General features: G+C 35.0%; 1 protein-coding gene across 6 annotated transcripts in view; it reads left to right on the top strand.

Annotated features, from left to right (window-relative positions):
- MIPOL1 (mirror-image polydactyly 1) overlaps window positions 1–23,016 on the top strand; it is a 327,507-nt gene that overhangs the window by 125,218 nt on the left and 179,273 nt on the right. For all 6 annotated transcript variants that reach the window (XM_060143284.1, XM_060143302.1, XM_060143275.1 and 3 more), the window contains 2 exons: window positions 8,935–8,968; window positions 9,228–9,398. In XM_060143284.1, the coding sequence (XP_059999267.1) occupies window positions 8,935–8,968; window positions 9,228–9,398 (205 nt within the window). The remainder of the gene's footprint in view (window positions 1–8,934; window positions 8,969–9,227; window positions 9,399–23,016) is intronic.

Raw genomic sequence — 23,016 nt, 5'->3', positions numbered from 1 at the left:
TCTCTGGGCTTTCTATCCTGTTCCATTGATCTATATTTCTGTTTTTGTGCCAGTACCATACTGTATTGATTACTGTAGCTTTGTAGTATAGTCTGAAGTCGGGTAGCCTGATTCCTCCAGCTCCATTTTTCTTTCTCAAGATTGCTTTGGCTATTCAGGGTCTTTTGTGTTTCCATACAAATTGTGACAGTTTTTGTCCTAGTTCTGTGAAAAATGCCATTGATAGTTTGATAGGGACTGCATTGAATCTGTAGATTGCTTTGGGTAGTATAGTCATTTTCACATTGTTGATTCTTCCAATCCAAGAACATGGTATATCTCTCCATCTGTTTGTATCATCTTTAATTCCTTTCATCAGTGTCTTATAGTTTTCTGCATACAGGTCTTTTGTCTCCTTAGGTAGGTTTATTCCTAGGTATTTTATTCTTTTTGTTGCAGTGGTAAATGGGAGTGTTTCCTTAATTTCTCTTTCAGATTTTTCATCATTAGTGTATAGGAATGCCAGAGATTTCTGTGCATTAATTTTGTGTCCTGCTATTTTACCACATTCATTGATTAGCTCTAGTAGTTTTCTGGTAGCATCTTTAGGATTCTCTATGTATAGTATCATGTCATCTGCAAACAGTGACAGCTTAACTTCTTCTTTTCTGATTTCGATTCCATTTATTTCTTTTTCTTCTCTGATTGCTGTGACTAAAACTTCCAAAACTATGTTGAATAAGAGTGGTGAGAGTGGGCAACCTTGCCTTGTTCCTGATCTTAGAGGAAATGGTTTCAGTTTTTCACCATTGAGAATGATGTTGGCTGTGGGTTTGTCATATATGGCCTTTATTATCTTGAGGAAAGTTCCCTCTATGCCTACTTTCTAGAGGGTTTTTATCGTAAATTGGTGTTGAATTTTGTCAAAAGCTTTTTCTGCATCTGTTGAGATGATCATATGGTTTTTCTCCTTCAGTTTGTTAATATGGTTTATCACATTGATAGATTTGCATATATTGAAGAATCCTTGCATTCCTGGAATAAACCCCACTTGATCATGGTGTATGATCCTTTTAATGTGCTGTTGGATTCTGTTTGCTAGTATTTTGTTGAGGATTTTTGCATCTATGTTCATCAGTGATATTGGCCTGTAGTTTTCTTTCTTTGTGACATCTTTGTCTGATTTTGGTGTCATGGTGATGCTGGCCTCATAGAATATGTTTGGGAGCGTTCCTCTCTCTGCTATATTTTGGAAGAGTTTGAGAAGGCTAGGTGTTGACTCTTCTCTAAATGTTTGATAGAATTCGCCTGTGAAGCCGTCTGGTCCTGGGCTTTTGTTTGTTGGAAGATTTTAATCACAGTCTCAATTTCAGTGCTTGTGATTGGTCTGTTTATATTTTCTCTTTCTTCCTGGTTCAGTCTCAGAAGGTTGTGCTGTTCTAAGAATATGTCCATTTCTTCCAGATTGTCCATTTTATTGGCATATAGTTGCTTGTAGTAACTTCTCATGATCCTTTGTATTTCTGCAGTGTCAGTTGTTACTTCTCCTTTTTCATTTCTAAGTCTCTTGATTTGAGTCTTCTCCCTTTTTTTCTTGATGAGTCTGGCTAATGGGTTATCAGTTTTGTTTATCTTCTCAAAGTACCAGCTTTTAGTTTTATTGATCTTCGCTATTGTGTAGTATTTCAACTTTGACCATTGGAAACTCTTTTAGGTGGCTCCTACATGCCTTTGACATGTTCCCATCCTTTTGATTTTTTTAACCATTTCTTACTTTCTGGCACTGCAGCCTGCTCCAGGGTCATGTTATGGGGATATGCCCACCCCACCAGCAATGAATCAGAGTTCTTGTTGCTCACCATCTTTGCCAGTATTTGGAATTGTCATTCTTGTTTTGCTTTTTTTCTTATTTTGAACATTAGCCATTCTCTCATGACAGATGATATTGAGCTCCTGTTTATTTACCATCTGTATATCTTCTTTGGTAAAATGTCTGTTCAGATATTTGACCAGTTTTTTACATTGGGTTGTTTGTTTCCTTTTTGTTAATTTTAAGTGTTTGTTATATATTCTGGATGTAAGTCGTTTTTCAGGAATGTGGTTTTCAAATATTTTCTTCCAGTCCACGTTTTGTATTTTTCTTCTCTTAACAGTGTGCTTAGCAGGATATAAGTTTTAAATTTTGATAAAATCCAGTTTATTGATTGTTTTTCTTTCATGTTTTGTACTTTTAGAATTGAATCTAAAACTCATTGTCATATGTAAGGTCGCACCAAGTTTTCTCCTATGTTTTCTTCTATGAGTTATAAATTTCGTGTTTTACATTTAGGCCTACAATCTGTTTTGAGTTGATTTTTGTGTAAAGTGATACATGGTACATGTAAATGGTCTTTTTTTTTTTTTGCATGTGGACATTTATTTATTCTAGTACCATTTGTTGAAAATGGTATCATTTCTCCACTAATTTCCTTTGCACCTTTGCCAAAAGTTATTTGACTATTCATGTGTGTTAATTTCAGGACTTACTTGTCTGTCCATTGATCTGTGTTTCTATCCCTTTGCCAGTACCACACATTCTTGATTACTAAATCTTTATGTTACGTCTTGAAATCGGATAATGTCATCCCTCTAAACTTTGCTCTTTTATTGTAGAATTATTTTGACTATTCTGGTACGTTTGCCTTTCCATATACCTTTAAGAATCTGTTTTTATCTACAAAACAGTTGTTGGGACCCAATGTGTTTAAACATACTCTTCAAAATAGATCTTTTTTTCTTTTTTTCAGTAATGCAGCTATTAAAAACTTTAGAACTTTTCTTTAGAGATTTGCAAGTACTATTACCTTCAATTTGTCAACTGCTGCACAGTACTATACTTAGCATGTAATTTATGACCATAAATCTTTTATGTAGATTGATCACCAATTTTATTCATAAAATTTGCTTCTCAATAGTTTTTACTGGTTTTTTTTTTGTTTTGTTTTTTTGTTTTTGCGGTATGTGGGCCTCTCACTGTTGTGGCCTCTCCCGTTGCAGAGCGCAGGCTCCGGACGCACAGGCTCAGCAGCCATGGCTCACGGGCCCAGCCGCTCCGCGGCATGTGGGATCTTCCCAGACTGGGGCACGAACCCTTGTCCCCTGCATCGGCAGGCGGACTGTCAACCACTGCACCACCGGGGAAGCCCAGTTTTTACTGTTTTTAGAAATAAAATTCACCCCCAAAAGATAACAAATCTGTTTTTTATACAATGTCACAACTCATTGAGTGATATTCAGGCTTTATAGGTGAAAAAACTTAGAGTGGTTGACTACCTGCCCAAAGAGTCATAGTCAGTCACTTATACATTGCAGGACTTATCTACCTCAGAGCTATACAGGCATCTCAACCTTAGCATATCCAAAATGGAATTATTAATTTATTTTTAAAACCTGATCCTCCTTAATTCCCTGTAACTATCGGCAGCACAACCACCTGCCCACATATCCAAACAAAAACTTCTTCCTCAGAACTCCTATTAAATTGGTCTCTTAGTTTTGTTCATTCTGTCTCTTTAAGTGATGGATCTAAATTGAGCCTATCCTTCTTCCCTAAACTTTTAAATCTTCCATTGTCTATTTACTTTAATCTGTACATATGTTTTGTTATAGTTTTTATTACAATACATGAAAATTAGTGTTCCTTGAGGCGAGACTTTTTCATTTTGTTCTTGGTAGCATTCCTATTGAGGGAGGAATGGGGAATGGAGAAAAGGAAAACAGTCCCAAGACTTATCTTTTAGTTAATTAGTCCATTCAATAAATATTTATTGAATATTTATTATCTGTCAAGTACAGTGCTAGTTGCAGGAACACAGCATTATGGTTTCAATTTAGTTAAGATCAGCATTAAGTAAATATGAATAATTACATAAATACTCAAAATAGTATCAAGTGATATGAAGAATTATTGGTTCCTAAGAAAAGTTTATAGACAGCTATATTACAGTCTAGGGGTTCAGGTGAGGGGATCAGGAAAAATCATACAGAAGAAGCAAGAACAACAACAGCAACAAATAGCATTTCAGTACAGTTTTAAATGGCACTGTGGAGGCTCTTTTCTACTCAGTTGAAGTCTATAGGCTCTGAACTTCAATAGTGCATTTTAGACTAAATCTTTGTTAAGATAGAACCAATTTACAACTGAGCTTTGCTTGACTGAAAGGCATATTTAGAGGCATTGAGTATAAGATGAAATTGTATAAATTATTTCACATCTTTTTGTTTTAATTCCTTACTTCTTGCTTCCTATAATCTGGAAATTCCTTCCTTCTTTTTTCTCCCATCATCTTTTCCACTTCCGATCTACTTTTCATCTTTCTGTATGTTTGTCTTGTCTTATTATTCTGCCGCTTCTCTGCTTTCCCTTACCTCTTGAATTGTTAATGCTTTTTTCTTTGTCTCTTTTGCTTTTATCCAAAACTAGGAAAAAGTAAAAAGGATTCAGGTTAAAATGACTTACATATGCATGCCAATATAGACATGTTTGCATAGGTACATTCCAACTTTTGAGAACATGGTATCTATTTTTCAATCTGTTATTGTTGGTGTATTTTTTATATTAAAGGTGGCACTGTGTAAGAAAGGAGACTTAGAGAAAAAAAAACAATTTAGAATTTTTTGATAAGCTGATCACTTGTTCTTTTTATCATTTGGGGGTCAAAGTTTTGCTTCTTCCCATTGAACAAGGTAAAGGACTATAGGTTCAGAAAGGAAAGATGTGATATTGACTGATTTAGGAATAAATCAAGATATGTGACATTTCATGCATGAGTCTTTTCACTTAGAGTGCAAGGTTGTCAGTCAGAATTTGCATGGTATAGGAAATCAATTGAAACTTGAACCTATGGACATTTACTTCAGCAATATTCTTAACTGATTATCATGACTGTCTAGTTAGACTGTTGTAGGCATAATTTAAAGATTATGAAAGGTTGCAATTCTTTTGTTTAATTGTAAACTTCATATTAATGATACATAATGTATAGTTTGTTGGCTGTATGTCATATAATACCAACTATTACTTTGTCTTTATTAAGCTAGTAAAACTATGTGTTGTACATGCTGCTAGTAAACCTTAAACCTAAAAAGTCATTTTACATAGAAAATTATGTGTCTTATATAACTGTTTCAAATTGCTTCCTTTTTCTTAAAGGTAAGTTGTTTGTCTAATTTTTGTTTTCTTAAGTGATATAGTAAGTAATGTCCTTATTGTAGGACTGAATTTAATTTTCTGGAAGCCACTATTGTTGATTGTTTATCTTTAACTAGATATTAAATGACCCACCTCAGAAAAATGTGTCAAATATACTGAATTGGCACTTACAGTGTATTAACATCAAAGATCTGATCTCATTTTTCAATACTCTGTATCAGGGATCAGCAAAGTAAGGACCTATGGTGCAAATCCAGCCTTCCACTTGTTTTGTAAATAAAGTTTTATTTGAATACAACCACACCTGTTCATTTACATATTGTCTATGAATAGATTTTCTTCTTCAAAGGCAGAATTTAGTAGCTGCAACAGAGAACATATGGTAAAGCCTAAAATATTATCTGACCCTTTACAAAAAAAGTTTGCTCATCCCTACTCTATATAATCTAATTGAGACTAAATTACTATGTAGTTGATCTTTGATATCTGTGACAAATACTTCCTGAAACTTTTAAAGAAATGCAAATTTAAACACAACCATACCTGTTCATTTACATATTGTCTGTGAATGAGTTTGCACTACAAAGGCAGACTTTACTAGGTACAAGAGTTTTTCTTTTTAATTATTTATTTTATTTTTGGTTGAGTTGGGTCTTCGTTGCTGCACGCAGGCTTTCTCTAGTTGTGGCGAGCAAGCAGGGGCTACTCTTGTTGCGGTGCATGGACTTCTCATTGCGGTGGCTTCTCTTGTTGCTGAGCACAGGCTCTAGGCCCGTGTGCTTCAGTAGTTGTGGCTCACGGGCTCTAGCGCACAGGTTCAGTAGTTGTGGCACACGGGCTTAGTTGCTCCGCGGCATGTGGGATCGTCACGGACCAGGGCTCGAACCCGTGTCCCCTGCATGGATTCTTAACCACTGTGCCACCAGGGAAGTCCCTCTTATTTTTTTTAAATAGGCATTTTTATTATTTTTTTAATTTTTATTGGAGTATAGTTGATTTACAATGCTGTGTTAGTTGCAGGTGTACAGCAAATAAGAACCTGCTGTATAATAAAAGGTTTTAAGTTTTATTTTCCTCTCGGTGACCATTTATCACTATATTTATATCAATTATAAAGGCTAATAATAAAGCAAAATAGAGATTCACATGCCAAGTGGTTGATGTGGCTCACTCATGCCCTGCATGTCATACCTGACACACTCACTCACCAAAACATGATTCACATTCATTTATCAGAAAATGATAAATCACTATATATCATGTACTTTTAAGGGCAATCACATAAGTTTTTTATTTTTTTGTGGTACGCGGGCCTCTCACTGTTGTGGCCTCTCCCGTTGCGGAGCACAGGCTCCGGACGCGCAGGCTCAGCGGCCATGGCTCACGGGCCTAGCCGCTCCACGGCATGTGAGATCTTCCCAGACTGGGGCACGAACCCATGTCCCCTGCATCGGCAGGCGGACTCTCAACCACTGAGCCACCAGGGAAGCCCCCACATAAGTTATTTATGGTCAGAATGCTAAATTTATGTGCCGAGGATCTAGTATATAACATCTGATAAGAAAATTTGATTTTAATTTTTTTTTAATTTTGGTTAGCAGGGAATTTAATATTAGACTAAATACAGTTATCTTAACCATTTCCTATTGAAAGCTGTGAATTTAAAACATTTAAACTCTTCATTTGCTTTTCCTTAAAGTAATAGTTCTTCATTTTGCATTGCCTGAAAAAAACATATAAATATTACATAGGAATTTCATGCACTTTTTGTTATGTTGATTATTTTGAATATATGAATTACTTAACCTACCTACACTGTTATTTTCTTTTTGATCATATGTAACTCTTTGAAACAAAAAAAGGGAGTTGCATAATATTGAGAACTAATTTTTTTTTAAGTTCCCAGTAATCTGTGAATCTAAATGCTTAATTTCCATGTAGCTTTTTACATTTTAAATGATCAAGTTTCATAAATTGTGAAGTTTATAAATATTGAAACTTCTTTGGAAACTGCCATTAATTGACCTTAGTTTGATTTCATCTAAAAAGAACAACATTAAGGTAAATATTCCTTACCACATATGGCTTCCCTAAAAATCATATTTAGCCAACCAATAACTGATGGTTAAATGCCACTCATGTTCTTCAAATACTTTTACATGATCATAAATAAGTGGAAGAATTTTATCTTATACTTTTCCACTGTGTTTTTTAATTGAATGAAAAGGAAGTGATGGGCTTCCCTGGTGGTGCAGTGGTTGAGAGTCCGCCTGCCGATGCAGGGGACATGGGTTCGTGCCCCAGTCTGGGAAGATCCCACATGCCGCGGAGCGGCTGGGCCCGTGAGCCATGGCCGCTGAGCCTGCGCGTCTGGAGCCTGTGCTCCGCAATGGGAGAGGCCACAACAGTGAGAGGCCCACGTACTGCAAAAAAAAAAAAAAAAAAAAAGGAAGTGATTATCCTCATAGTTTTTGTAGACTAAGCTTTTATGAAGCAGGATATTTGAAAACTTGATTTATTTTGGGAGAAAAAGATAAGAGTACATATTTGCCCTTATTGGAATGTGAATCCAAGGGGACATTAGTAGTTTGAGATAAACATTAAATAGATATAATTCAAAATTACTACACCTACCTATTGACTTACACCATTTAAATATGGGTAGAAATAGTTTTTTTGATATATGTTCATATATTTTCCTGTGCAAATGTAATGTTCTAAAATCTATACTTTCTCTCCATGATTATAGCAGTTTGATTGAACTGTGGAGTTTGGAACAATTTTGTAACAAATTTGTTAAGTGTCTTCTGTAATCTTTTCCTAGTATCCTTTTTTTGTGGTAAATGTTAAATCACAGGAGCACAGAAATGGAGGGGGAAAAGTTGAAACACGAATTTGGATATCTAAGCTTTTAAGTACAATTTTTAAATAATTGAAATCATTTCTAAAATCTCCATCATTTCACTGGTACCCATTACAGGTTTTCATTTAATCTACCCAATTTAATGACTGCCTAAATTATATTATATACATTTTCTAAATATGTCATTTAGAACTTCTTTCTTTACTTTAACTGCATTTCAATTTACCAACATCAACAAACATAAACACTATGACTCTTAAAAGACAAAAAGTCCATTTATGAAGAGAACAAGTTTACTTTTTTTGCCTTTAAATTGAATAATTCTATGTTATGCAAAAAAGAAAATAACATTAGTCATTTAAAAATGTGACCAATTTTGGTCAGCCTTTCTATATAGCGTATTTGTTTCAACAAATAGGTAGCACCAGGAGATTTTCAGGTCAAATTTAGTGGTAGTTATTTGTCATTGCTTTTGAGGGAACATAGTTAAACTTTGTAATAAAAATACTTGCTTTGTTTTATTTGTGATAATGTCCAAAAAGGATAGGAAATACAGTTTCTGGTAAGAATTGAAAGTCTAGAAATAAATATAATGATGAGAATGAGTACTTCTATCACTGGGGAACTTTCTTCGTCTAAGCACATATGAACAATTGATCCTTGTAGTCATATATAGCAGTAAACATTAATAACTTAACAGTCTGAAGTCAGTGCAGAAGATATGGAGCATTATTGAAAGATGGAGTCGAGCAGGTGGCACTTTAATATGTTCAATGTCATGGTTGACTCTAAAGACTAGTCGAATGAAATTACTTGAGGTTCTAAAGATTTAAAAAGCGAACTCATTTTGCTGCACTAAGGAAATGCTACTGATCAGGCTTTCTGTGTCCCTTTTTTCTAGGCTAGAAAATATTAACCCTGAAGAAAATGACATGGTAAGCCATTCTCTGAGGAGATTTCTTGATGTCAGTCTTATATCTTAGAGGCTTAAGTTCAATTGAGTGGGTTTCAAGAACTAAGATGTGGGAAAAAGAAGAATTGACACACTAATAATGTACATCTTTGCTGCAATATGAAAATTCAATAACTTTACTCAGTCAATTTACAATTCACATGTGCCTATTAATTAAAACCCTATATTAAATAAAATATATTAAAACTTCATGTCTGACTAACATATAATGGTGTTGGTAGACATTACAGGAATTACTGAACAGAATAAACAATGCAGACACAGGGATAGCTATTCAGAAGAATGGAGCTATAATTGTGGATAGAATCTACAAGACCAAGGAATGTAAAAAGAGAATAACTGCAGAAGAAATGAATGCAGTGATTGAAGAACGGGATGCTGCTTTGTCTCAGGTAACTGCATGTACAATATCTGTAAAAAGCATACACTTAACATTTTCCCCTCTTTCTTTACATTAAAAAATGACTTTTCCCCACATATTCTTAATTCGAATTAGTTTTTAGATTATAATTAATACCACAATGATTAGCTATATTAAAATAATCACATATTTTGTTATATCATTCTTCAAGTATATACATTCTAATAAAACTGTTAGCTTGTTATAAAATTTTAGTTATATTCTTTAAAGTAATCACTTTTATATGAGACTTCTTACTTGAGTCACAGTTTTGTGAGGGCTGACATTGTCTTTATTACTGTTTTATTCCTAGTGCCTAATTCAGTGCCTTTCAGTAAACATTGATAAAGGAATCAAATTATTAGGGTATTCCTTTCTGAACATTACTTATACCTTCCTGCTCTAACTGAAACCTGATTACCGCCCTGAGGATACCGCTTCCACTGCAGTCCTCTCAAATGTGAATATATTCCCTCGCCCAGCAGTTGGACCACTGGGCTTGGAGGCTTGTTCCTCATTAGTGTTTTTAGATCATTGTTCCTTTATTCTCTCTAAACACCTCCAGCTTTGAGGCCCATGTATCAGATTGTATCACCCATTACACACTCCTGTTGCAGTCGTGTACACATTCCCGTGTCGCTTCCCTCATTTCTTAAAGATTTTAGGATCTATTTCACTGTCTCTTTCTTCAGCCTACTCCTGTCACAGTTCTTGGTGATTTAAATATCTATGTAGGTGATACTTTCAATATCCCTCTCATCTCTTTGAATCTCTCTCCTCCAATAATCCACGTACGCTATACTCTTTCTGCCATCCACCCTATATGGTCATACCCTGTTCTTGGTCATTATCAGTCTCAATTTCAAGCATCCCGCTTGATGACCACCATTTGTTATCTTTCCAGCTCACTCTAGAACTCTAACTCTTGCAAATTGTCAACTCTCCTGGCACCTGATTATATTGATCTTACCACCTCTTTTCCTATCCCTTAATCCCCTCATGTCCTCACTTCCCTCTTCATCTAGTTTGGATTCCATGGCTCACCATAATTATCATGTAATGTAATATAACCTGCATGTAATATAACCTCAGTTGTTTTGGCCCTCTCTTCCTTTATCCTGCTCGCCTAGCAAAACCTAAGTTTTATAAATTTAACTTTCTGCCTGTTCTACACCTTCACAGCTTTATATGGCAGGAGACTATCACACAAATTTGCTGACTGAACTTACCTTGTGTTCATGACCACCGTCTTCAAGTAGACCCTTGGTGTTGCCTGGCAACCTTCCACTCACTCTCCCCCTCTGGAGGACTATTTTATTTTTCTCCTTTCTCCTCAAGCATCCAACGTCTGCCTCCCAATAGAAAAAAGAATTTCTGCTTGTCCCCACCATTTCATTCACCAGCCTACCTGCATTTGCACCCATATACTCTGCCTTTTCTACTTTCTTTTTTACATGCTTCTGTTTAAGGACAACTTCTCTGTTTCACACTAGTTTACATCTTTCCTTGCCTGCTTAAGGTTATCACTTAACCAATTGTCCCTTTTCTCTCCTACTTCATAAAATGTTTCCTTATTAGTTCATTTCTATCACTGTGTGAGATTCTTTACTATATCCCATGGAGGCTGGGTGAAAGTTTTGGTAAGTCTTGGTCAGCTTGTGGTTCACTGAGAGCAGAGTATTCACTAGGGCTCTACTCCTGGAGAATCCTCTATTCTAGTATTTGTCTCTTTTGCATTGTAAGACAATGGGAAACTCCATTATTCTTTTCACAGGGCTTAAGGCTTAGCTTTTTTTTTTTTTTTTTTTTTTTTTTGCGGTACTCGGGTCTCTCACTGCTGCGGCCTCTCCCACCGCGGAGCACAGGCTCCGGATGCGCAGGCTCAGCAGCCATGGCTCTCCGGCCCAGCCGCTCCGCGGCATGTGGGATCCTCCCGGACCGGGGCACGAACCCGCGTCTCCTGCATCAGCAGGCGGACTGTCAACCACTGCGCCACCAGGGAAGCCCTAAGGCTTAGCTTTTTAACTTTAAGCCCTATACAGTTTTGAGAGTTAGCAAATGATTTGAGATGGAACCAAGTCTCAAATCTCCAATTTTGTCACTTCAGCCCTGCATAACTGCCAGAAGCTTAGATGATTTCTCTGTCCTCCAGCAGGAGCCCTCTGTATAGTCAAAGCCGGATTTCTCAGCCTCTTGCCCATTCTCCGAACCTTTAAAACTCAGGGGGAAAACAATGACCTCAGATCTTCAAATCACCTGTCTCCAGTTAACCCCTCTTCAGAATCCCAGCTGCTCAAGTTATTGTTGCAGCAGCAACCTTCTGATGTCTTAAACAGATATTTTTAAAAAATTTAATCTGGCTTTTCTTGTTCTTGGCTGGAGAATTGTTGTGCCACAAATGATTCTATCCTATCTCAATGTGGAAATCTGACATTTATCTTCAGATTAAAATTGGGAAAAGTTCAATTTAAACTTTTAAAGTGGGCAGCTGTTTTTAGCATTTTGTGCCCTCCCAAGTGTATTCAATCTTGGATCATTCAATATATTGTTGAAGAGATAGCCAAAACTATTTTTCTGTGCTTGAAACAATTATAAACTCAAACATTTGATTTTTTTAGAAATCATCTATTTTGTTAAGTTAACTAAAACACCCATGTACATAGAGAACTTACCACTTTCTTCCTTTATCCCTGCTATATTCCAAGTCTTTATTACAAGGCCTTTGCTTTCGTGTTTTGGATATATTTTATATACCATCCCCCCTGGCCCTTTTGGCAAAAGTCCACATCCCAACCTCCATTCCCATGCCTAACTTATTCAGTGCTCAGAGGCTAGGCCCTTCACCTACTGCATCAGGTACCAGCTGAGGTCCAATAACTGAAAATCTCTATAACATTATCCTACCGACTACAAGTAGCAGCGAGGCCCAAAGCCTCCTGTTGCCAGGCTCTGACCATCTATGAATGTCCTTGGAAATCGAAACTAGCCTAGAACTAGCCTAATTTAGCCAGAACCCCAAGGAATAGTATGATAATTATGTGAAAACTTGACTGGACCACAGGGTGTCCAGATATTTGGTAAAATGTTATTTCGGGGTATGTCTGTGAGGGTGTTTCTGTATGAGATTAACATCTGAATCTTACATCATTGGCTCTCCTGGTTCTCAGGCCTTCGGACTCAAGCCGGAACTATACCATTTTCTTATGATTTGAGTGAAATTTTGGGTTTTTGGAAAGAATACCACAGAAATTTCACCTTAATTAGCACTATTTTCTCTTTCCCCAGGCTAAGCATCTCAGCATACTTCAACCCCTTCCCTGAGTTTCCTTTTTTTTGTTGTCTTGTAGTTGTTAATTTTCCCTTCTTGGTCTATCAAGGCTGAATGATTGATCATAAATTTCTATTACCTGAACACCATGCAGAGAATCTTAACTCACCACTATTTTCTGGAAATAAGTCACTCCAAATTCCATCTTAACCCTTTTAATTTGTACACTTTTCTTAATTGTGTTTGTCATTGAAAATATTTTTAAAACACATATGTGCCTCTTTTAACCAGAATATAATTAGTACATCTTTTTTTGATAGTTAATTCATTTTTGTCAAATGCTATAATGAAAACTATAGATCCTGAGATCTTTCAAGTCCAGAGTTGACAAATACAAAAAGCAGGGAGGACCAAGGGGTAATCATCAGGTTAATTAAAGAAATTCAGCTAAACATTTCACTAGTCAATTTTCTCCTTCTCTATAGCCGCAAGCTATACCATGCGCTAAGCGCAATAAAATGAAAGATAAACCAAATAAGAGGAAGACATGAATCCAGTCCAATAATACAATGAAGAAAATTCTAGGAAGACAGCTGAACAATGTACAAAAAGTACAGTTGGTCTGTTGCTTTATAACTCTTTCTACCTTTAAGCATGTTTTCCCCTCTCACTGACACATGCTTCTATCCACTTGTTACTTGCTTGTCTACTACTTTAAAGCTAATTTAAATATCACCTCTTCAATAAAGTTCTCTCACATGAAGCAATATTGATAGATATCTTCTTTTTGCCCACATTTTACTTTACATCCTATTACAGTACTTGTCACACTGCAGTACAGTTAATTGACTTTATGCCTGTCTTCCCACCTAGCGTGAAGGTAAGAACTGTTCTTTATCTGTGTCTATTAGTCCTTAGGACAGTGTAGGCACAAAATATAGGCTTGTTGAATTAATGAACTGATGAGCTTAGCTGTTTTAGATCTATTTCAAGATACATTGAACTAGAAGAAGTTAGTGAAATATTATTCATTCATCCACATTTTATTAAGGACCTGTTATATGTCTCTGTTGGGGAATTCAGCAATGATCCAAATATAGAAGGCTCTTACTCTTATGGAACTTACATTTTAGTATGGAAATATAGATAGTGAACAAATAAATGAATAAAGTGTTTTCAGTTAGGGATGTAATAAAAATAAAAAGGTAATGGAGAGTGACTGCAATTGGTAGGAGGATTGTCACTTTAAATAGGGTGATCAGGGCAGTCCTTTTGTTTAATTGTTGAATTTTGGTGAATAGTTGAATTGAGACTTGAAAGAGGAGAAGGATCCAGCCATGCAAAATCTGTGAAGAGAGCATTCCATCAGAAAAGAATACATCAACAATGCCCTGTGAGAGGGAACAAGCTTAGTGTGTTTAAGGCTCTGATGTAAATACTCCAAGCTTAAATATGGTTGAAGTGCAATGAGCAAGGAAGATAGCAGCAAGTGACGAGGTAGAAGAGATAGGCAGCAGACAAATTTGTAAGGTCTTGTATGCCATGGTAAGGGCTAAAAATTGTGTATAAATGCAGGAGATATTGAGGGAGAAAGGCTGTTGCAATAGTCCAAGTCAGAGATGAAACTGATGGTAGCTCAGTGGGGCAATTGTAGATTTAGAGAAGTAGACAGATTTGGGAAATATTTCAATAGTATAGTGAGTAGACCTTGAAGACAGATTGTTTTGGGGCATAAGGGAGCTGGAAGAATTAGGCTGAGTCTATTTTGGGCTTGAACAGTGTATAGGTATTCACTTCCATTTTTGTGATGGGCAAGTTTTGGGGGGAATATGAATGTATTTCGGAAGGGAATTTACATTTTCTCTGGATGTGGTATATTTGAGATGATTCTTAAAAATCCATATGGAAGTGTTGAGCAGGCACTTGGCTATTGCAGTCATCAGCATATAGATAGTTAAAGCTGTGGGTCTAGATCAAACCAGGGAAAGATAATTGAGAAAGAAAGGGCTTAGGATCAAGCCCTGTGGTCTGTCAATAATTTAGCAGTTGGCCAAAGTAGAAGGAGCGCACAGGGGAGACTAGGAATGATAGCAAATGAGGTAGAAGGAAACTGAAGAGACTGTGGTGTCAGAAAAGGCAAGAAAAAGAAGTGTTTGCAAAAGATGAGAATGATTAGTTCCCTTGAATGGCGTTGAGAGGTCAAGCAAGGTGAAGATGGAATCGTTTTCAGATTTGATCACATGGGAGATGTTGAGAGCCTTGACAAGGGTTTTGTCCAGGACAGAGGCCACATTGGAGTAGAGGACAGAATGGAAGGTGAGGAACTGAACCGAGTGAATGTATACAACTTTTATCCCCCTGTAATGGAGATAGAGAATTTGGCAATAGATGGAGAGGGGGCTTATGGTTAGGGTTAGGGTGAGTCGTTGGTGAGTTTTCTTTCTTTTTTAATGGGAGATTCTAAGGCATGATGTGTTGATGGAAGTGAACCAGAAAAGAAGGAAAGGTGATTTTAAGGGAGAGAAGAGAGTATTGCAGTAGCAAAGTCCTGGAGTAGATAAGTAAATTGAGAGGGGATAGGATCTAGAACATAAGTGGAAGAGTTGTCTTTTACTAGGGACAGTGAAACTATGTTCGTTGTTAACAGAGGAATACCAAGAACTTGGATGGATACATATGTTGGCAAGTTGATAAATTTAGGAAGTGGGGTGGCCATCCTTTTCTTAATGAAAATGTTAGGTTTATTTAGTTTCTCAGTGTGATAGGTCAGTGGATGGTGGTGGAGATTTATAAAGAGGCAATAGTTTTAAATATAGTCAGCCCTCTGTATCTGTAGGTTTTGAATCCATAGATGTGGAAATCCCGAATATGGAGGGCCAACTGTATACTAATTGAAAAAAAAATCCACATGGACGTGTGTAGTTCAAACTGTTGTTTTTCAAGGGTCGACTGTATTCATTGTACTACGTTATTTTATATAAGGGACTTGAGCATTTGTGGGGTTTGGTATACTCAGGAACTCCTAGAACCAATCCTCCGTGAATACCCCCAGGATGCCTGTAGTTGTCTTGGTTTGTGTGTAAATGAACATAAAAATAACAAATCTCTCCAAGTAAACCCGGAGTCTTGGCCAGTGATGTAACGATCAAAGGTAAGCTTAGCAGAGGAAAACATAACCAAGTTTCTAAATCTCTCCATTGTTAGTGTTGCCTTCACTTTGTATCCTTCGTAGTTCACATAGTAGCTAGCACCTAATAGATGCAAAATAATGATTTGTTAAGTTATTAGAAGTTTGACAAAAAACTCATACTTGAAAAGAAAATAAATGATAACATTTAGAGTTTCATTTTTCAAGAAAAGTAGGAAACGTGTTCAACATTCTTTATTATAGTGACTATAAATTTTTATTAATTTTTTCCCCTGTCTTTCCTGTCTATCATACAGTTATTTGCCTGTGCGTTTTTTTCCAGTCCATCTTGCTGAAATATATTGTTATTTGATCTATTCTGGTAACTTTCCTTTCTTATAAAATTTTTACAACTTTTTGAAACTATAACTTTGGAAAAGTACAGATAAGCAAGAAGGGAAAACAATCATATACAGATCCTTTGTCTTTTTTTCAATGCATATTATATCATATATACTACTTGATAACCTGATTTTTCACTTTGATTTTATATTTTGTCAGATATTCTTATATTTTTATAAATGGATATATTGAGATGCATTGAACTCGTGCTATTTGGGAGGGTGTTTATGTTTTTTTCTTTTCTTTTGGTAGTGGGAACGTTTTTGTAGCTAAATTTTTATGTACATCCATGTTTATTTCCTTAGGGAGAATTCCTAGAAGTGGAAATACTAGATCAAAGAATATAAACATTTTAAATAAGTATATATTTTCAAATTGCTTCCTAGAAAAATTGTACATAGAAATGTTATTTGAGATTTCATTCAAGGGGACTTTAGAGGAATAAACTGCTAAGGAATTTAGACATTATTTTATAGGCAATGGGGTCCCCTAAGATGTTTTAGTTTTCTGGTAATATAGAAAGTATATTCTTGAAGAAGATTTCTGGGCAGCACTGCATAAAGTGAATTGAGTAATACACGTCCAAGGCTAAAGAAATAGTTGAGATCCTATTGTAATAATGCAGGCAAGAGAAAATGCGGGTCTAAACAAGAAAAATGATAGAGGAATAGATATGAATAGCTAAACTTTTTCTTAAAAAAAACAATTTAATGAATGTATAACTTACAGTAAGGAATGCATATCTTAAGTGAAAAATTTGATGAACTTTGACCAATGTACATAGTCTTGTAAGCAGGACCCAGAAGCAGCACTCCAGAGGAACTCCTTCATGTCTCTTCCTAGTCAGGATTCCTTTCCAAGGGTAGTCACTACTCTTACTTACTTACCATAATAGGTCATTTTGCATGTTTCTAAACTTCATATAAAAGGAATCGTGCTATGTACTCTTTTGTGTCTGATTTCATTCATCCAGTGTTATTTATGCCAGTATGTTGATGTGTACTGTTACAGTTATCAGTGGTTTATCTTTTTCATTGTGGTGTTATGTTCTGTTGTATGAAAATAACCAGGTGTTAGAAATGTAGGTTGTTTCTGTTTTTGATTTATTATGAATGGAGTACTATGGGTGTTCTTTACATGTCCTTTGGTGGGCATAAGCATTCACTACTTTTGGTATATATACGGGTATACACACAGGAGAATAGCTGTCACAGATTTATTAGCTTTAGTAGGTAATGCCAGACATTTTCCTGAAGTTATTATACCAGTTTACACCAGCAGTGTAAGAGCGTCTCTAGTTGTGAGAGTTAACACTTGGTATCATTATTTATTTTAATTTCCATCATTTTGATGGAGATATAGTTGTATTTCATTAGGCTTTAACTTGCATTTCCTTAATCACTAATGATGTTGAGCACCTCTTCATATATTTATTGACCATTTTGATATCCTTTGTGAAATGTCTGTTAGGCTTTTGCCTAATATTAAATTTGTTTTTTTCTTATTGATTTATATAATTCGGATACAAATGCTTATATAGCTTGGGACTTGCATTTTTATTCTCTTAGTTACAGTGCTGATGAAGACTAATTTTGTCATCAAAAGTTCTTAATTTTAATGAGGTAAATTTTATAATTTTTTTCTCCTTATAGTTAATGCATTTTGTGCTCTATTTAAGAAACCCTTGCTTTCCCAGAGTGATGAACACATTCTGCTGTGCTATCTTCTAGAAGCTTGATTGTTTTAGCTTTCACATTTAGGTCTTCATCAGTTCCAAATTAATTTTTATATGGTCAAGGTACATCATTTTCTTCCTATGGATATCCAGTTGACTGGACCCACTATCATGTATTAAAAAGATCATCTCCTTTCCTCCTGCCTCCAATGAATTGTAGTATATCAGGTGGCTGTATATGTATGGGTCTGTTTCTGGATTCTTGGTCCTTTGTTCAGCTTGTCATTTTCCACTAAAAAAAAAAATCTGCTAGTATTTTTATGGGAATTGCATGCACTCTAAAGATCAATTAGAGGAAGATTGGCCTTTTAGCAATATTGAGTCCAAACCATTGATATTTTCATGAAAACTATTAATTTTTCTTTGTATACTGCTTTAGCTGCATGCCACAAGTTTTTGATATGTTGTATTTCATTATTATATACCTTAAAATATTTGTTATTTTCTGCATGTGATTTCTTCTTTAATCCATGAAGCATTTAGAAGTGTGTTGCTTAATACTTAAGCATTAGGAGATTTGACGTTACCTTTCTGTCATTGAATTAGAATTTAATTCCATGGTGGCGAGAAAACAAACTATATGATTTCAGTCCTTAGAAATTTGTTGATACTTTCCTGTGACCCCAAGACAGGCTTTATTTGTTAGATGAGCTGTGTACTCTAAAATATTGTGTATTCTGCAGTTGCTGAATATCGTGTTCTTCTCTATATGTCATTTACGCCAAGTAGATTAATCTTTTTTTTCAGTTCTGTATTCACAGATTTATTCTTGCTTGTTGTATCTCTTTCTGAGAGAGGTGTTTAAAGTATCAAATGATTATGATGAATTTTTCTCCCTTTAATTCTGTTAACTTTTGTCTTATTTATTTTGAAGCCATGTTGTTAGGTTCTTAAATCTTTAGGATTACTGTATCTTCCTGTTCAGTAGACTGATTTATCATTATGAAATGTCCATTTTTATCTTTTTTATAATACTTCTTGCCTTAAAGTCTACTTAAGTATATGAATGTCATATCCTTTTCCATCCTTACTTTCAACCTTTTTCCCCCAACATTTTCTTATGAAATATTTTCGACATACGGCAGAGTTGTAAGAATTTTACAGTGAATATCTATTTACTTACCACCTGGAATCTATTGTTAATATTTTGCTAAGCCTGATTTATTACATTATCTCTGTGTTATCCATCCTTTCCTCTATCCGTCAGTTTATCTCACTCACTTAATGCATTTCAGTTAAATGCAGGCATCAGTACTTTGGCCTCTGAATTCTTCAGCATAGCATATCATTAGTTATCACCCCAGAATTTTCCCTCATGCTGTTTCCAGTTAATCCATGTTCCTACCATTCCCCAATAGCAGTCACTAATCTGATATTTTTACATCATTAATTAGTTTTACTTTTTCTAGAAAGTTTATATGCTCGAGATCTCAATATACCTAAGATGATCACATTTATTTGTGTCTTATATTCTTGTGCAGGTAAGAAATATATATTTTTCTAATCTTGCATCTTGCTGTTAAGGACCGATTTTTTTTTTCCTTAAGATTTTCTTCATCTTTTTGAAGTAGATGTAGGATTTCTATTATTCTTTTTCTGTGCTAATTCCTGTGGGTCATTCTGTTAGAATGATGACTATGCATTTCAGCATATCAATCCTAAAGATCTACTTACAGTTTCGCCATCTTAAGATATCAAAATCTGAAATTATTTCCCTAAAAATTAGTCTTCACCAGCATTGTAACTAATACTTTAAAAAGTATAATAGACTGTATTAAGTACACAATACCATTTCCTTTGATATATTGTTATTCGGTGTAATAGTAAACCCATCCTTATTTTCCAGAAGAAGCAGTGTTGGGCAAGATTGCAAGGAGTGTGAATTTAAACCATGAACAGGTTTGATAATTAGTAGGAGTCTCTAAGTATTGAGGAGCCTGTATTGTAACCTTTTTGGCGTGAAAGCCATCTTTATTCTAAAGACTGTGAAGTTTTTTGTGTAAGTTATAAATTTATCATTTTTAAATTCTCAAATTTTGTAGTAGTATTCTTGGAAAACTACTTGATAGTTTCATAAACCGCCATTTGGGCACAAAAATTCAAATTGCTGTGGTTTTGTTTCTTTAGTACTTCTCTGATTTCATAAGGAAAGATTTCAGTTAACATCTTGGTGGATTATATTTCTGCTAAATTTTATCTTCAAAAACACAATTACATGCAACCAAATATCTAGTAAAATTATTTGACTTGCTTACACAAGTATTGCAGGAGGAACATAAAGGTATCTGAATGTATCATTCACCACAAAATATATGTCTTTAGTCCAAAGTATTAGGACACTTTAAAATAAAACTTGTATTCTCAACATCAAGGCCTCCACTCTTTTGAAAATGACTCTGTGTCTGTGCTTGTACATTTGCCTAAAGGTTTGTTTGATTAATTGCTACTTGACTCATCTATCATAGTACTAAGCTCTGGGATCACAAAAGATCAGATTCCCAAACCACCTCCTAGAATTAACTTAAATATCTAATGTCGATACTTTGCAATGATTCAGGGGGTAATGGTTTTCATTGTTACTAATAGCCTGTTTCAGTATTAGAAACCCTTGAAAACAATTCCAAATTTATATATTAACTCATTGTTAATATTATTTAACCTTTGTGGTAAAAAATTATAATAATGTTATTAGTAGGTGAAAATATATAATAAAATATACTTTTAAATTATAATTTATCTGGAAACTTTTTCAATAAATATATCTATAAATCATAAATGTATTACTAGATCTTCATGAGTGTTATTTTGCTTTAGTGATCATTAGAAATTGAGAGTTTTTCTCTATTAATATGTTTACTTTTTATTTACAGTTTTTATTTCAGATAAAATTTACACACAAATGAAATACATAAATATTAAATCACCAATTTGACAAGTTTTGACAAATACATCCACACGACCACATCCCTATAAAGATATAGAACATTTCCGTATCCCAAGAATGTCCCCTCATTTATTTCCCTTCCCTACCAATCATGCCTGCCGCACCCAAACAACTTTTCTGTTTTTAACCACAGATTTATTTTGCTTATTCTAGAACTTCATACAAGTGGATTATACAATGACAGCAAAATATTTATGATATTCATCCATGTTGCTCTTTTATTTTTTTTTATTTTTTTATTTTTTTGCGGTACCTGGGCCTCTCACTGTTGTGGTCTCTCCCATTGCGGAGCACAGGCTCCAGACGCACAGGCTCAGCGGCCGTGGCTCACGGGCCCAGCCGCTCCGCGGCATGTTGGACCCTCCCAGAGCAGGGCACGAACCTGCGTCCCCTGCATCGGCAGGCAGACTCTCAACCACTGCGCCACCAGGGACGCCCCGCATTTTTCTTTGTATCAGTAGTTCTTTCCTTTTTGTTGATAAGTAGTATTCCATTGTGTATAAACTTACATTTCTTATTCATTTTCCTGTTGATAGAACAGGAAACTTGAATTTGTCCAATTTTTGTCCCTTATGACTAAGGCTACTATGAGAATTCTTGTACAAGTCTTTTCGTGGACGTAAGTTTTCATTCTCTTGGTTAAAAACCTAAAAGTGGAATTGCTGGGTCGCAAATTGTTCACTGAAGTTGCTGTATCATTTTACAGTCTCAGCAGCAATTTATGGAAGTTCTGATTGATCCATATACTCACCAACAATTGTTGTCAGTATTTTTAATTATAATTATTTTATTCGGTGTCTAGTAATATATATATTATTGTGGTTCTAATTCACATCTCCCAATGACTAATAATGTTGAACACTTTTTATGTGCTTATCAATCATTTATATGTTTTCCTTTTTGAACATCCGTTCAAGTCTTTTGCCTATCTTTTAATAGGGTGATTTGACTTTTTATTGATTTGTAGGTGTTCTTTGTATATTCTAGATAAAGTCAGTTGTCAGATATATGTAGTAAAAATATTTTCTCCTAGTCTTTTCTTGCTTATTCATTTTAATTTTATATTCTAATGGACAGAAGTTTTCAATTTTGATGAAGTCTGATATATCAGTATTTTAATGTATCTTGTCTAAGAAATGTTTCCTCACCCCAAGATCACAAAGATATTGTCCTGTGTTTTCCTCTACAAGCTTTATTGTTTTAGTTTTTAATCAGTGATTTACTTTGAGTTAACTGTTGTGTATAGTATAAGATGCAGGATCATTTTCTGAACAAGTTAATATTCAGTTGTTCCAGCACTACTTGTTGAAAGGTGGATTTTTACCCCATTAAATGGCTTTGGTGTCATTTTTTGAAAATTAATTGGCCATATATATCTATTTATGGACATACTATTCTGTTTTAATAATCTATTTTTCTATGCTTATGCCAATGCCACACTGCATTGATTGCTATAAATTTTGATGTTAGGCATTGAAAGTCCTCCAACTTTGTGCTTGTTTCAGGTTGTTTTTATTATTATAGATTCTTTGTATTTTCCTATAAATATTAAAATCAGATTTTCAATTTCTATAAAATGCCTGGTGGGATTATGATTAGATTGTGTTGAATCAGTAGATCATTGGAGTGGAGGGGGATTGACATCTTAACAGTTTCTAGTTTTTTTTTTAAATCCATGGTATTTCTCACAATTTTCTTGATATTCATAATGCACCACATGGTTTAAATTTAAGAATCTTAAAACAGTAAAATTTCACTTGCCTTCATCCTTTTGATATATTGACATATATTTTTTATATTTATTTTGATTCAAATAATAAATTGTCTTTTAAAGAAATTATGAGAATTAAAAATATACTCTTCTATGTTTATCCATCGATTTTAGATACTCTCTGTTTCTTCATGTTGGAATGAATTTTCTTTTTTTGTTATTTTCCCTAACTTGAATAACATCTTTTAGCCCTGCCTTCCCCCTCCCTCCCTCCCTCCCTCCTTCCTTCCTTTCTTCCTTCCTTTCTTCCTTCCTTCCTTTTTCCTTTCTGTCTCTCTTTCTCTTCTCTAATACACATGTGCTCTTGTTTAGTTCAGTTCTCATTTAGCTGAATGTATCTTTATTTAACCCTCATTTTTTAAC

Source organism: Lagenorhynchus albirostris, chromosome 1 (genome assembly GCF_949774975.1).
Source record: "Lagenorhynchus albirostris chromosome 1, mLagAlb1.1, whole genome shotgun sequence".
NCBI lineage: Eukaryota > Metazoa > Chordata > Mammalia > Artiodactyla > Delphinidae > Lagenorhynchus > Lagenorhynchus albirostris.
The sequence above is the reverse complement of the archived record's forward strand: the minus strand, read 5'-3'. Positions and strand labels throughout refer to the sequence as shown.